A 14,791-nucleotide genomic window follows, 5' to 3' on the forward strand; every position below is an offset into this window, starting at 1 on the left:
ATCAGATTATGTCATTAGTTTGCTTAAAACCTTTTAGTGGTCTGCATTTGTTTACCTCCGTGTCTCAGTTCCAGTCCACTCTTTTATACTGCGTTGGGGGCTGGGACTTCGCAACCTGCATTTCCCAGACTCCCTTTCCAGCTTGCTTCCTGTTGAGTTTTACCACTGGGAGTACAGGCAGGAGTTTGGAAGGTAAGCGAAGGGACTATTCTTGTTTCCAGTTTCTGTAAGGACACCTCCAGCAGCAAAGGACAGCTATCACTGCATTCTCCAGCTTCTTTTGTCACTCTCTGCACCAGTCTTGCTGTTCCTCTCAGAGGTAGGGCAGCTTCTGGGTAGGGCATCCTAGGTATGTAGAGTGGCACTTGTATCACTTCCTAACCTGCTGGATTTTGTTCCCTTAGTGGTTTGAGCATCCTCCATTTGGCACCTCTTCATAGGGATTCAAACTTAAGCTACAGGGCCATTTGCGGCCACCTCCTTAGAGGTTAGAGTACCCTGCCACATGGACCTCTTTCGCCCTCTTCCAGGCATAGCTCCATAATGCTTTTCCTCCAAGCTCCTAGCTTTTCAATAACAGACCTCTTCCATTTTGTTCCCCTAATCCTGCGGGTCATAGTGCTTCCTGCAAGTATTCTTCTCTGAGATTCTTCAGTCTTCCTGTTTTATGTTCTCAGCTTTGTAGTATCTGTGTAACTAACTTGCGTATTACATCTCCTGGGTTTGAATTCTGCATTATGGTTTCTGTCATCTAATACAAGTAGTTTTCTGTTTTCTAAGATAAAGTAAAAAAAAAAAAAAAAGTTAAAATAACTGGTACCTAGCTGGGCGGGGGGGGAGGGGGGGTGGGCAGGATTTAAAAAATTTTCAGGCTGAGCATGGTAACTCATGCCTGTAATCTGAGCACTTTTGGAGGCTGAGGTGGGAGGATTGCCTGAGCCCAGGGGTTTGAGGCTGCAGTGAGCTATATTCACGCTACTGCACTCCAGCCTGGGTGACAGAGCGAGATCTCTTCTCAGAAAAAAAAAAAAGTGTTTATAATTCCTATTTCTCTGTTACTTCTCTGGTCTCATGCCCCACCATTTTCCTTCTTTCTCTTTACACTTCAATATTCTGAACCTTTTTTAGTTACCAGAACATGACCACATTCTATCTTGTCTGAAGGACAGTACACCTGCTAGTCTTTGTACTCCAGCCCACCCATCCCTCATTTCTCTTCCTCTCCTACACTACAACCTATGCTTAGTTGACTCCTACATATGGAATGTGAGAGGTAGTATGCTCTAAAGGGTGTGCAAATAAACTATTGTGTAGCTTTTAATATCAGCGTTGCTATTGTGCCAGCGTTATGACATTGGACAAGTTACTTATGTGTGTTTTGGTTTCCTCATCTGGAAAATGGGGATAATAATTTTGTTGACCTGATAAGGTTGTTGTAAGGATTAAGTGAGTTAGTAAAAGAGTTAATAAAAGTGCTCTTTTGTTCAGAACATAGTAAGTGCTCAGTAAGTGTAACCTGTTGTTGTTATCAGCTGTGCATGAATTCCTCTGGAAGGCCTTCCCTGATCTCCAGACTCTGACAGGCTCTCCCTTTGTAGGCTCCTGTAACAGCTGCTACTTCACTGTTTTAATACGTATTATGATTGGAAGTATTTAATATCTTGTTTTCTTCTTAAGAGTGTAAATGATAAGAAGTTGAGAAGAGAGGCTGTGCCGTTTGCTGTTAACAACCCTAGTGTTTAGTACTGCCTGTCATCTAGACTGGCTCTAGGTCAGCCCTTGAACATACATTTAAAAAATTGATTAAAAAATTTAAGAGAAAAACTATAATAAGTTTGATAGTGGCTGGGAAAAATGGGTAGAGTTAGGGATGGTGGTGAAATAATTCAATGTAAATGATCAGTTTTTCTGTTTTTATTGCTCATCAAAAGGCTCTATCTAGTATGGGGGACTTATGACAGGAAAAGAGGAGTAGCTGTTGTTTTGAAGCCACTGTAGTAGAAAAAAGAAGGTTTAGGATCCTGTCTTAGTTCATTGCCACTTTGCAGAGGGAAAATGTTTCTCTGGGTCTGATTATAGACTACATTTCTGACTTGGTGGCTTTTTCCCCCTTATAGCTTTAACTTTGGCTCCTGTGCCTAAAAGCAATTTGTGTTCATTTCTAAAAATTTTGAAAATACATAAAAGCATAATGAGGAAAGCAAGTATCATTGATAATTCTATTAGATAGATATGGCAACTGTTAATATTTTGGTATAGGTTTTACTGTCTATGATATACATACAGTTTTATCCTCCTCCTTTCTCCTGTAGTTATTTTAGGTATTCTGGTTTTAAACTTGCTTTTTTCTCACTAAACATATTGTAAATCTCTTTCCATGCTAATGAATATTTTTATCATTGTTTAAAAAATGCTTGAATGGTATGCTTATACATGAATATTCAGTATTTATTTTACTTATTTGCTGAATGATGGACATTTGAGTTTTTACCTTTCCACTGTTATAAAATATTATGATGAACTTTCTTGTACATACAGCTTTGGTTGACAAGTATTGAGTGCCTCCCTTCAGTGTGTATTCACATAGACTGTGCAAGGTACTTAAGCTGTGGGAAAGAACAAAGTAGATATGATTTCTGCCTTAATAGAGTGTAAGATAAATTCCTAAATTGATGAGCAGAGTTGGGTCTAAATTGGTGATAACTTTAAGTTACAAGGAGTTTAAGGACCATTTTACTCTCAGACACTGGGAGGAATGTGAATTAGGAATCTAAGGTGCTATTAGGTACTGTTGTTTTCCATCAGTTTTCCTCCTCTTTAATTATGTACTTCCTAATTTTATTAATGTATAATAATAAAATTTGGTGGCTTTACTTAATTATATATCTCACATCTCAGTGGCTGCTCTGAAAGATTGTTTCCAGTTATGATAGAAAACCTGCATTTACAGTAAACTAGTCTGTAAATCTGGCTTTTCTGTAGTCCATATACCTTTGGTATGTATACTTTAGCTTTTTCTATATAGGAATCTTATACTGAATTACATTTTACCTTTTAATGAGAATGAATATAATATAAATACCTATTAATAATTCTGAATATTACATTTGCAGTTGAGATAATTTCCCAATTAATAAGAAATTTATATTGCACCGAAGTTATATATTAAACTAGTATCTGACAGTCTGTGAGGCAGTTGCCTCTTTTCAAAGAATCTGGCTGCTTGGCCTGTGGTGGTGCATGCCTGTAATCCCAGCTACTCGGGAGGCTGAGACAGGAGAATTGCTTGAGCCTGGGAGGCAGAGGTTGCAGTGAGCCGAGATCATGCCATTGCACTCCAGCCTGGGCAACAAGAACGAAACTCTGTCTCGAAAAGAAAAGAAAAAAGAAAAGAAAAGAAAAGAATCTGGCTGCTTTCAGGGACTTTGAGTGATGTGGAAATACTTCCACATTCCTTATCTTCCTTCCCTAACATGAAATAGCTCATAACTTTTTGTTAGTATCATATAACAAAAGAACATATGATTTGGAATGACTGGAGTTCAAACCAAAAATCAAAGCCCAGGAACTTATGTTCCAAAGCCTGAAAATTTATGTGTGCAGAAGAATCCCTAAATACTAGGTGCTAAATAATCTCTCAGGTGTTTCTGCAGATACAAGTTGTTTCTCATAAGCTAGGCTTTGTTGTAAATTCCATCCTCTAAAGCTTTTTCTTCCTTAGTCTTTTAAATCTGTTTATACACATATGTACACAGAAAGTATTTTCTTTTGATTGATACTCTACTTGATAGAAAAGATCTGATACTAAGATACACACACAGGTGTGTGTGTGTGTGTGTGTGTGTGTGTGTAAAATATTTGCCCTGGGATAATATCTATTTTATTTAAACATTAAATTTAAAATTTAATTCTCAACTTCTGGGCAGTTAGTGAAAGGGGAAGTATAATTTTGGTCATCATTATTACATGATCATAAAAGTAAACCATTTATTCTTTCTGAATTGTAACATTTATTAGCTTAAGTCAGCTTTTCTCAAATTATAAGTATAGAACACCACTTCTGTCATATTTTAACAGATATCAGGATTAAATTTAGGTAAAAATGGATTAAGATGAATAGACTTATTTAAATATTTTATCATAACTTTAAGTATCCTAATATATATCTTGATTTTCTAAGAGAAAGATATAGTATTTTCCTAACTTATTTCCCTTGAAATACACTTTTGGTGAATGTCAACTATGCAAAATGCCAGCCTAAGTCCTTAACAACATGATGGGGTGTATGCCTTCCATGCCATTTTGCAGATGATGTCATCATTGATTTTTTTTTTTTTTTTTTAAATTTTGCTTTAGGTTCTGGGTTACATGTGCAGGTCATGCAGGGTTGTTGCATAGGTGCATACATAACCAGGTTTTTTGCTACCTCTGTTCCCTCTTCATCTGTATCCGGCATTTCTCCCCATGTTATCCCTCCCCACCCGCTACTGCCCCTCCGCTAGCCCACCCCCAACTGCCTCCAGTATGTGCAGCTCCTCTCCCTGAGTCCAGGTGTTCTGATGGTTGAACACCCACCTGTGAGTGAGAACATGCGGTGTTTGGTTTTCTGTTCTTGTGTCAGTTTGCTGAGAGTGATGGTTTCTAGGTTCATCCATGTTGCTACAAAGGACACAAACTAATCATTTTTTATGGCTGCATAGTATTTCATGGTGTATGTGTGCCACATTTTTTTTGTCCAGTCCATCATCGATGGACATTTGGGTTGGTTCCAGGTCTTTGCTATTGTAAACAGCGCCACAATGAACATACGTGTGCATGTGTCTTTCTAATAGAACGATTTATAATCCTTTGGGTATATACCCAGTAATGGGATTGCTGGGTCAAATGGAATTTCTATTTCTAGATCCTTGAGGAATCACCACACTGTCTTCCACAATGGTTGAACTAATTTACACTCCCAGGTAAAAGTGTTCTTTTTTCTCCACATCCTCTCCAGCATCTGTTGTCTCCAGATTTTTTAATGATTGCCCTTCTAAATGGCATGAGATGATACCTCAATGTGGTTTTGATTTGCATTTCTCTAATGACCAGTGATGATGAGCATTTTTTCATATGTTTGTTGGCCTCATATATGTCTTCTTTTGAGACATGTCTGTTCATATCCTTTGCCCACTTTTGAATGGGTTTGTTTGTTTTTTTCTTGTATATCTGTTTTAGTTCTTTGTAGGTTCTGGATATTAGCCTTTTGTCAGATGGGTAGCTTGCAAAAATTTTTTCCCATTCTGTTGGTTGCTGGTTCACCTTAATGATTGTTTCCTTTGCTGTATAGAAGCTCTGAAGTTTAATTGGATCCCATTTGTCTATCTTGGCTTTTGTTGCCATTGCTTTTGGTGTTTTAGTCATGAAGTCCTTGCCTATGCCTGTGTCCTGGATGGTTTTGCCTAGGTTTTCTTCTAGGGTTTTTATGGTGTTAGGTTTTATGTTTAAATCTTTAATCCATCTAGAGTTAATTTTAATGTAAGGTGTCAGGAAGGGGTCCAGTTTCTGCTTTCTGCACATTGTTAGGCAGTTTTCCCAACACCATTTATTAAATATGGAGTCCTTTCCCCATTGCTTGTTTTTGTCATGTTTGTCAAAGTTCAGATGGTCGTAGATGTGTGGTTTTGCTTCCAAGGCCTCTGTTCTGTTCCATTGGTCTATGTCTCTGTTTTGGTACCAGTACCATGCTGTTTTGATTACTTTAGCCTTGTAGTATAGTTTGAAGTCTGGCGGTGTGATGCCTCTGACTTTGTTCTTTTTGCTTAGTATTGTCTTGGCTATGTGGGCTCTCTTGTGGCTCCATATGAAGTTTAAAGTGCTTTTATCCAGTTCTATGAAGAAGGTCATTGGTAGCTTGATGGGGGTAGCGTTGAATCTATGAATTACTTTAGGCAGTGTGGCCATTTTCGCAATATTGATTCTTCCTAACCATGAGCATGGGATGTTTTTCTATCTGTTTGTGTCCTCTCTTATTTTGTTGAGCAGTGGTTTGTAGTTCTCCTTGAAGAGGTCCTTTATGTCCTTTGTTAGTTAAATTCCTAGGTATTTTATTCTCTTTGTAGCAATTGTGAATGGCAGTTTGTTCTTGATTTAGCTCTCTTTTGTCTATTATTGGTATATAGGAATGCCTGTGAGTTCTGCACATTGATTTTGTATCCTGAGACTTTGCTGAAGTTGCTTATCAGTTTGAGAGATTATGGGCTGAGATGATGGGATCTTCTAAATATACAATCATGTCATCTGCAAATAGAGACAGTTTGACTTCCTCCTTTCCTAATTGAATATCCTTTATTTTTTTTTCTTGCCTAATTTCTCTGGTTAGAACTTCCAGTACTATATTGAATGGGAGTGGTGAGAGAGGGCATCCTTGTCTAGTGCCTGATTTCAAAGGGAATGCTTCTAGCTTTTGCCCGTTCAGTATGATATTGGCTGTGGGTTTGTCATAAATAGCTTTTATTATTTTATGATACATTCCGTTGATACCTAGTTTATTGAGAGTTTTTAGCGTAAAGGGCTGTTGAATTTTGTTGAAGGCCTTCTCTGCATCTATTGAGGTAATCATGTGGTTTTTGTCTTTGGCTCCATTTATGTGATGGATTACATTTATGGATTTGCGTATGTTGAACCAGCCTTACATCCCGGGGATGAAGCCTACTTGATCATGATCAATAATCTTTTTGATGTGCTTTTGCATTCGATTTGCCAGTGTTTTATTGAAGATGTTTGCATCTATGTTCATCATGGATATTGGCCTGAAGTTTTCTTTTTTAATTGAGTCTCTGCTGGGTTTTGGTATCAGGATGATGTTGGTCTCATAAAATGAGTTAAGGAGGATTCCCTCTTTTTGTATTGTTTGGTATTTTATTTGAGCTTTCCTTTTGTTTGTTTGTTTATTTATTTATTTTTGAGACTGAGTGTTGCTCTGCCACCGAGGGCTAGAGTGCAGTGGTGCGATCTTGGCTCACTGCAACCTCCACCTCCTGGGTTCAAGCGATTCTCCTGCCTCAGCCTCCTGAGTAGCTGAGATTGCAGGTGCCTGCCACTGTACCGAACCCAGCTAAGTTTTGTATTTTTAGTAGAGACAGGGTTTTACCATCTTGGCCAGGCTGGTCTCAAACTCCTGACCTCGTGATCCACCCGCTTCAGCCTTCCAAAGTGCTGGGATTACAGGCGTGAACCCCTATACCTGGCCCCTTCTGTTGATTTAAATTCCTTTTGAAACATAATCCAAGGCAAAGCTTACTTCTCCCTAATAGCTTAGATTGTCTCTGTCCACCAGGAATTGCTGCTTTTGAAAAGCATGTCCAAGATGGCCTTGTGAACTAAGTATTCCTGTCGTCTATGTGCTGGCTGGCCTGGCATTGATCTAGGAGTCTTTCAGACACACAGTCAGCCAGACTGAGGCTGAATTTATTTTTCCTAGTGAAACTTGAGTCTCCAGGCTTCCTATCTAGTAGGGCTGCATCTATTATACCAAGGGCCTGAGCCCTGCATCTGCTCTCCAGACACCTGCTGGAACTAATTATCATTATTATAAAAAAATATTAAAAAAAATTTCTTTTATGTGTGTTTTTTTTTTTTCCTTTTTCTTTTTGCTCTTTTCTGTTTTTTTTGAAACTAATTATTTTGGAAACAGCAAAGAACAACATACTTCACAATCTAATCTAAAAACATAAGCCCCTTTGGTCTTCCGTTCTGCTCTTTTCCATTTTGTTTGTACACTTGTTTTTCCTTCATCAGCTCTCCTATTTCTCCTCACCTATCGTATACATGTGTACTTTGCTTTTCAGAACATTGATTTGTAGTTAACCAATTATCCACTATTATAGTAGCTTCCATATACTCTGTCAGCTTGCATCTCTTCATTAAATATGTCTTCTATTCTCTAATCTTAACTTGATTCAGCTACATCTTTCAGTCGTTGCTGCCTTTTTTGTTTGGACATACCTCATGTACTTTGTGGGTAGAAGGTTGGACAGTCTGGTCAGTGTTCTCTTTGATTTTCAGTGGTACCTGCAGACCACCCTTCTTCCTTTCTTTCATTTAACACCAAACACCAAACAAAAACAGCCTAACGAAATGATGCTGTTTCCTTGTTAGGCCTTTTATCTTTCTAATCTTTTTTGCTCTCATCTTTTTTTTTTTCTCATTCTTTTAAGACTTTGGTTGCTGGATATGATCTTCGTTTTCACCCCAAGTTTTCTTCCTGTTATCCGTTTGGTAGCATAGCCTCCCAGACTGTAATTTCTTCAACTTGAATCCATGTGGACTTTATATTTGGTGTGAAATACAACTCCATTCTTTTTTTTTTTTTTCCCCACATTCTTGATTTACTGATGGGAAATCAGTGATGATAACCTGACCATTTGAAGAACGACAGGTTGTTAAGTATATGAATTCCCCCATATATAGATTGAATTTAAGAAGATAAGAGCTAATTGAAAATCTTATGGCTGTGTTTAAAAGTATTTTAATTTTATAGTCATAAATGAGAAGAAAAATTATACCTGATATTGTAGTATCTGGCTATATCATGATATTAATTCAAAGAGAGGGATTAGCTGTTTTGTTAACAGGAGAAAGAGCACTGGATAATTTGAAGTCTGTCAAAAGGCAAATCACTTATGTTTTTCACTGTTTTTGGTTTTTTTTTCCAATTTTGAAGTGGAGAGAATAATACCTAATCCATATAGTTGTTGAGTTAATAAAATACATTTGTATATATGTATATGTGTGTATGGTAAACTTTGAAAGACTTTAATGTTTAAGATCTCATGAAAATTAGAGAACCATTCTCTGTTAGGATGGATTCATATGCTCTTGAATATCACATTATATCCCCAAAAAACTTAGATTTCCCTATACTCTGTGTTTTCTATAGGAAATGAAAAAAGTTAAAAAAATTATTGTTTGTGAGCTAGGTGTGGTGGCTCGTCCCTGTAATCCCAGGACTTTAGGAGGATGAGGCGGGCAGATCAGTTGAGGCCAGGAGTTTGCAACCAGCGTGGTCAACGTGGTGAAACCCCGTCTCTACTAAAANAAAAAAAAAGCAAAAACAAAAAAAAAACCCAACAGATTAGCGAGGCATGGTGGTACACACCTGTAATTCCAGCTACTCTGTAGACTGAGGCACAAGAATTACTTGAAATTGGGAGGCGGAGGTTGCAGTGAGCCAAGGTTGTGCCACTGTGTGCTATCCAGTTTGGGTGACAAAGTGAGACTGTCTCAAAAAAAAAAAAAATTGTTATTCATGATACTTTAATCTGCATGATAGAGACACTCTAGTGAACATTAGTCTACAAAGGTGTTTAAAGTCTATGTAAAACCAGTTTAACTGTTATTTCTCATGACCCTGTTCTTGATATTATACTGTTAATATGAGCTTTTTAACGTTTCATTTACAGGTACATGATGTTGATTGATGGCACAAATGAAGTTTTTATGATTGATAGAGACAATTCCGTGTTTCATGTTTCAAATCTGGAATTTCCATTTCGTAAAGATCTTCGTATGCATTTATCAAATACTCTCTTGGATGGTGTAAGTCATATTTATATATAATATGAAATTAAACATTGCCATTTTTCTTTTCCTTGTAAGTAAATGTGTATTTCTATTGGTAAAGAAATTTTGAATCAAATCTAACTTTTATTAGGATGTTAAATTTCATTTATTTCTTATGTGTTTTTACACTGAATTAAGGGCGTTTTTGAATATAATTAGGACTTTGAGATATTTTCTTTAGTGGAGAAATTTGTTAAAGATGTGGAAAGGATGTTAAATGAGTGCTCTGGTCAAATATGCATACATATGGATAGTCGTACAATTTTGCATGAAAAGAAACAAATGTTACATGTGGTTTGTAACTTGTCTTTTCCCCCCCACTTAGCAATATGTTTTGGATGTCTGAATGGATTACCATTGTATGTATAGAGACCATAAATTGGGGTTTTTAAACTATCTTGATTGTGAAAATTGTAGGGGTAAAAAATTGCTTGTTAATAATGTGACCCTTTCCAACAGCCTGTCCTAGACCTTATGAATTGGAATCTCCCAGGGGCCTACATATCCATACAAGTGACCAAGTGATTCTGATTAGGCAAGTTTGAGAAACAGTTCTGTAATTTATTTAACCAGTCCCCTTTTGTTGGACATTTTGATTTTTGTATTTTTTCCTATATATAGTAAATTTTCATTCTTATGACAGCATGTGTAACAAAATATCATTTTCTAATAAAAATGATGTATATACATATGTACATGTATATAGATTTAACTGTCATATTATAGTTAATGTGACTGGCACCCTTGGAGTTGTATAGTACATAAAAATCACAGTCATTTGTGGTAACTCTGGTAGTTGATTCATGGGAACAGCCAGAACATTTTAGTTTCTGTTGTCTTTATTTAAGGTGCTATTTTTTGGCATTGTAATTAATAAAATATAAGAAAGAAAAAGACTTGACAGCATTTGTCATAAAGTTTAGTATAGCTTATAATTGAACTAATGTTTGTTGAGTGCCTATTATGAATTGCTTTACCAAGAGTATGGATATTGCCTAAAGGGTTGAGGAGAAGGCCTCACCCTTGAGACATTTTGCTTAATTGAGTAGCGTGGAGAATGAATGGTAATGATGAAAGAGATCTTCGAATAAAACAATAACCAAAGAGAGGTATTTAAGTCCTGTGGTAGTTTAGAGGAGAAATAAATCACATCTAGTTAGTCAGGAACTAAATATGTTTTATGTAGGAGTTGGCTTTAGAAACAGAAAGATTTCTATAGAAAAAGATTTTTGATGGACGTGGGCTGAGGGCATTCTAGGTAGGAAATAATGCTTAAAAATTAGATGTTTAACCATCTGCAGATTTAACTTAGCAATACTATTTATTTTACCTCTAACTTGGATAACTGAGAGCAGCATAATAGATTCTTGTGAGGTTTGAAAATAGCAATGTGATTCATGATGTCAGTTTACTTGGACTAGAATTACAGTTGCCATATCTGTTTTTTTTTTTGTTGTTGTTGTTAGTTAATTAAAACAGTCCTCTGTAGTTTCCTGTTTCTTATACATTTTCATGTGCAAATCGCTTTTGTAAAATTCCAAATCCAAGAATAACTGAAACTACCTAATTATCTGACTGTCAGATGTGAGCATTGAAGCTTTTGTTTTGCTTTGCTTAATTATGTTCCTTGACCTATACAATGTGGAAAACAGGAATTTAGAAATATGGCATTAATTCACTTGTAACAAATCAGTGAAATTTAATCAATTTAATATTGAGACTAACATAAGAATGTAGCAATCATTAAAGTTAATAGCAAGAATTTTGGAAAAATTCCATGTTTTTTTCAATTATTAATTTTATAAAACTGCATGCTTATTGTTGAAATTTTAGAAAGTCTGTAAACATAAAGTAGAGAAAATTAACAAACAAGAGAGATGACATTTTACATTTCAATGTTAAAAGGAAATATCCCTTTAGTAACTTTGTTGTGCTAATAATTATATAATATGTATAACCAATATATATATATATAGCTGACATTTAATATATGTTGTGTATCTGGGGTTCCATTATTTCTCTTCAATCTGGAACTGCTTTTAGGATTTCTTTTTTTTTTTTTTTTTTTTTTTTTTTTTTTTTTTTTTTTTTTTAAATTGAGATACAATTCATGTACTGTGAAATTCACTATTTTAGAGTGTTCAATCCAGTGATTTTTAGTCTATTCACAAGGTTGTACAATCAAGACCGCTATCTAATTTCAGAACATTTTATCACCTTTATGGACTGTGATGATCAGAACCAAGGGGGCCTTATATGAAAGATTTCAAGGAATGAGTTACAGAGATGAGATTGAAGGCCGACAGATTTTGAAAACCCTTCAGTGGTTCCCTGTTACTTGTAGCTCAAGAGCCAAACTATTCAATATAATATTCTTTATATCTGAAGCATGCCTGTGTCTTCAGTCTCATCTTTTGTTGTGATTGCTGATCACAGATACTCAGCTTTGGACAATTTACCCCAAGCCGTCTTTTTTCATGTCTTTGTTATACCATTTGATCTATCCACTATCCTTGTGGAAAATATCCTCTGCATCTCTCAGGATGCAGCTAATGATTAGTACCTTATTACCAAGCTTCCTCTTATTCTTCAAGTAGAAATAACTATACTTCTACTTAGGCTTGGGTAATGGTTTCTTACAACAACAAAATATATTTTTCCTAAATCAATTTCTTTTTGTAATTTTAGATGGTTGTATATGGAATTTCTGTTATAAAATTAGATAGCAAGAAAACCTACCTGGCTTCCTAGAAAGAATATGAGGAAAGGAAAATGATATTAGGTCAAAAATGTATTAATAATTAAAATGTTATCTAATACTCCATTTTATACCTGTAGTCATCCTTTAACGTCCTCATCTTGTTCTGTCAGGCTGCAGATTTTGTTTTGACTTCTTAATGGCTATGGTGGATTTGCAGTGATCTGTTCATGCTCTCTTGCCGTTTCCTTTTATCATAGCCTAATAAAGTGGCATAAAACCAAGAAAGATCACATGGGTTGCGTGAGAATTAAACTGAGGGTGCCATTTATTGTCTTAGATTTTATGGTTAAAGTAATTGGCATATAACAAAATTTAAAGCATTAATGATTAAACAAAAATATTTTTTAAAATGATCCTGATTTTAGAATTTAAGATTTGTAGTCTCTCTACCCTTAATTGTTGCCTAGTAATTCAAGCATAAAGCAAAATGTAGCATAGAAATTCAAATATCAAAATATGATGAGATATTATCAGGTGATTCTGTTTCAATATCAAATAAATGCATGATGGGGATGGAAGTGCTGACAGTTTATTGATATGATCTGGGTACAAGTGTGTTCACTCTGAAATTTCATCAAGTTGTATATTTATGGTTTATGTGCTTACTGTGTGTATGCTATATTTCAGTCAAATTAAAAATGTTTATTAATGTATGAATAAACTTCTTTTCTTTTTCAAGGAGATGATTATCGACAGAGTAAATGGACAGGCTGTTCCTAGATATTTGATATATGACATAATTAAATTTAATGTGAGTACCTATAATTTATAAAATAAAAGTTATTACTGAAGTAATGGATGTATTTTTGACACATAAAGAATCTCTTTTACTGCCTAAGAGATAGTAGGAAAGAAAATTTGTGACTCAGGTTACTCATTGGGTAACCTTTTGCTAATACTTTTATATCTCCTTTTGTCTTATTGCTAATTTTTGCACATTTCTTTGTTTTAGGTTTCTTTAACTTCAAGTGAGTAAAGAATAATGACTTAACTCTGATGAAATAAGACAACGTTTCATAAAATGAAAATTTCTTGGTTTTAATTATCCTGCACTTGATTTTTTTTCTTTTAAATCTCATGAGTTTATTTCTGTTACCAAAACAACAACAGCAACAAAACAAAAGTGAAACTGATTATGAGCTGTTCAATGGTTAATAAATTACGGTATTAACATACAGGATTGCATTAATTCAGGTTATTAAAAGGCATTTTTTTTTCTTGGAAATTTTTAACGCACACATCTTATTTTTTGATTGAATTTTTGTATTTAAAACACAGAGCTTCAAATTTAAGAGCCTCAGGGCCAAAAATCATCAAGTTTTATTTTGTTCTGTTTGACTACTGTATTCCTCAAAAGTAATGCTTTCCAGAATTGGCTTAATCTTATCACAGATTTTGGAATAACATTCATTGGCCTATAACTAGACATAAGGGGTGGGGGTGGCTTTGTTTCTTTGTAAATAGGGAAGTTCTGTGTCTTTTGCCTCTTGATATTGAGTTCTGCTTTAATACATGTTCAGTCTGGGCTTACTCTCACTTCTTAGCTGAGTACTCTGTCTTAGATAACAGTTTTCTGATACTTTTAAAAATATGAAAAATTTCAACATATGCAAGAGCCTAAAAAATAATATAAGGAATACTTACGTACTGACCACCCAGATTTGTTAAAGCTTCATACTTTTGCACCACTTTCTTTTTAATAAGACATAATCCATTATGAATCCATTAGAAGTTTCTTAGTTACACCTCTCTCCTATTCTCAGATCTCTTGCCCAGAATCAGCCTCTATCCTGAATTTGGTGTTTATTGTTTCCATGAATGTTTCAGATACTTTTACTACCTATGTGTATATTCATAAAATATGTATGATATACTTTTGCAAAATTTCTAGTATTATATAAATGTTATTGTACTGTACCACGATAGCTGACATTTGCTCCACATTATCTTGTTGAGACTTCTTTGTACTAATATATGTAGATTTAGTTCATTTACTTCAGTTACCATTGAGTATTACACTGTATAACTATACAGAATTTATCCTTTTTCCTTTTGATGAACATCTGGGTTTCTTTTTTTTTTTTTGCTTTTATATTACTACTGTATTGAACAATTTTATATGTTTTTTCTTGTGCACATGTGAAAATTTCACTAGGTTGGTTGTTCTCATTCTTGGAATGTAATTACCTGGGAAGTGTTCTTAAAAACTCTAATCTGTCATTATTAGATCATGGAGATTGTGATCAAATCAGCACCTTCAGCTATATTATCTACATTGCTAAATTTCTCTCAGAAATAGTTGTACCAATTTGCCACAATTGATTTTATTTATAATTTTGCTAATTTGATGTGTGTGAAATGGTATCATCCTGTTTTAATTTGCTTTTCCTTGATTACTAACGAGGTTTAACATGTTTCTTTTTTTTT

General features: G+C 35.0%; 1 protein-coding gene across 1 annotated transcript in view; it reads left to right on the forward strand.

Moving 5' to 3' along the window:
- Nucleotides 1-14,791, forward strand: part of RNGTT (RNA guanylyltransferase and 5'-phosphatase) — a 347,127-nt gene that overhangs the window by 110,530 nt on the left and 221,806 nt on the right. The window contains exons 9-10 of the mRNA XM_017506810.2: nucleotides 9,444-9,579; nucleotides 13,044-13,115. Coding sequence (XP_017362299.1) covers nucleotides 9,444-9,579; nucleotides 13,044-13,115 — 208 coding nt within the window. The remainder of the gene's footprint in view (nucleotides 1-9,443; nucleotides 9,580-13,043; nucleotides 13,116-14,791) is intronic.

This window comes from Cebus imitator, unplaced genomic scaffold, assembly GCF_001604975.1.
Source record: "Cebus imitator isolate Cc_AM_T3 unplaced genomic scaffold, Cebus_imitator-1.0 Scaffold359, whole genome shotgun sequence".
Classification (NCBI taxonomy): domain Eukaryota; kingdom Metazoa; phylum Chordata; class Mammalia; order Primates; family Cebidae; genus Cebus; species Cebus imitator.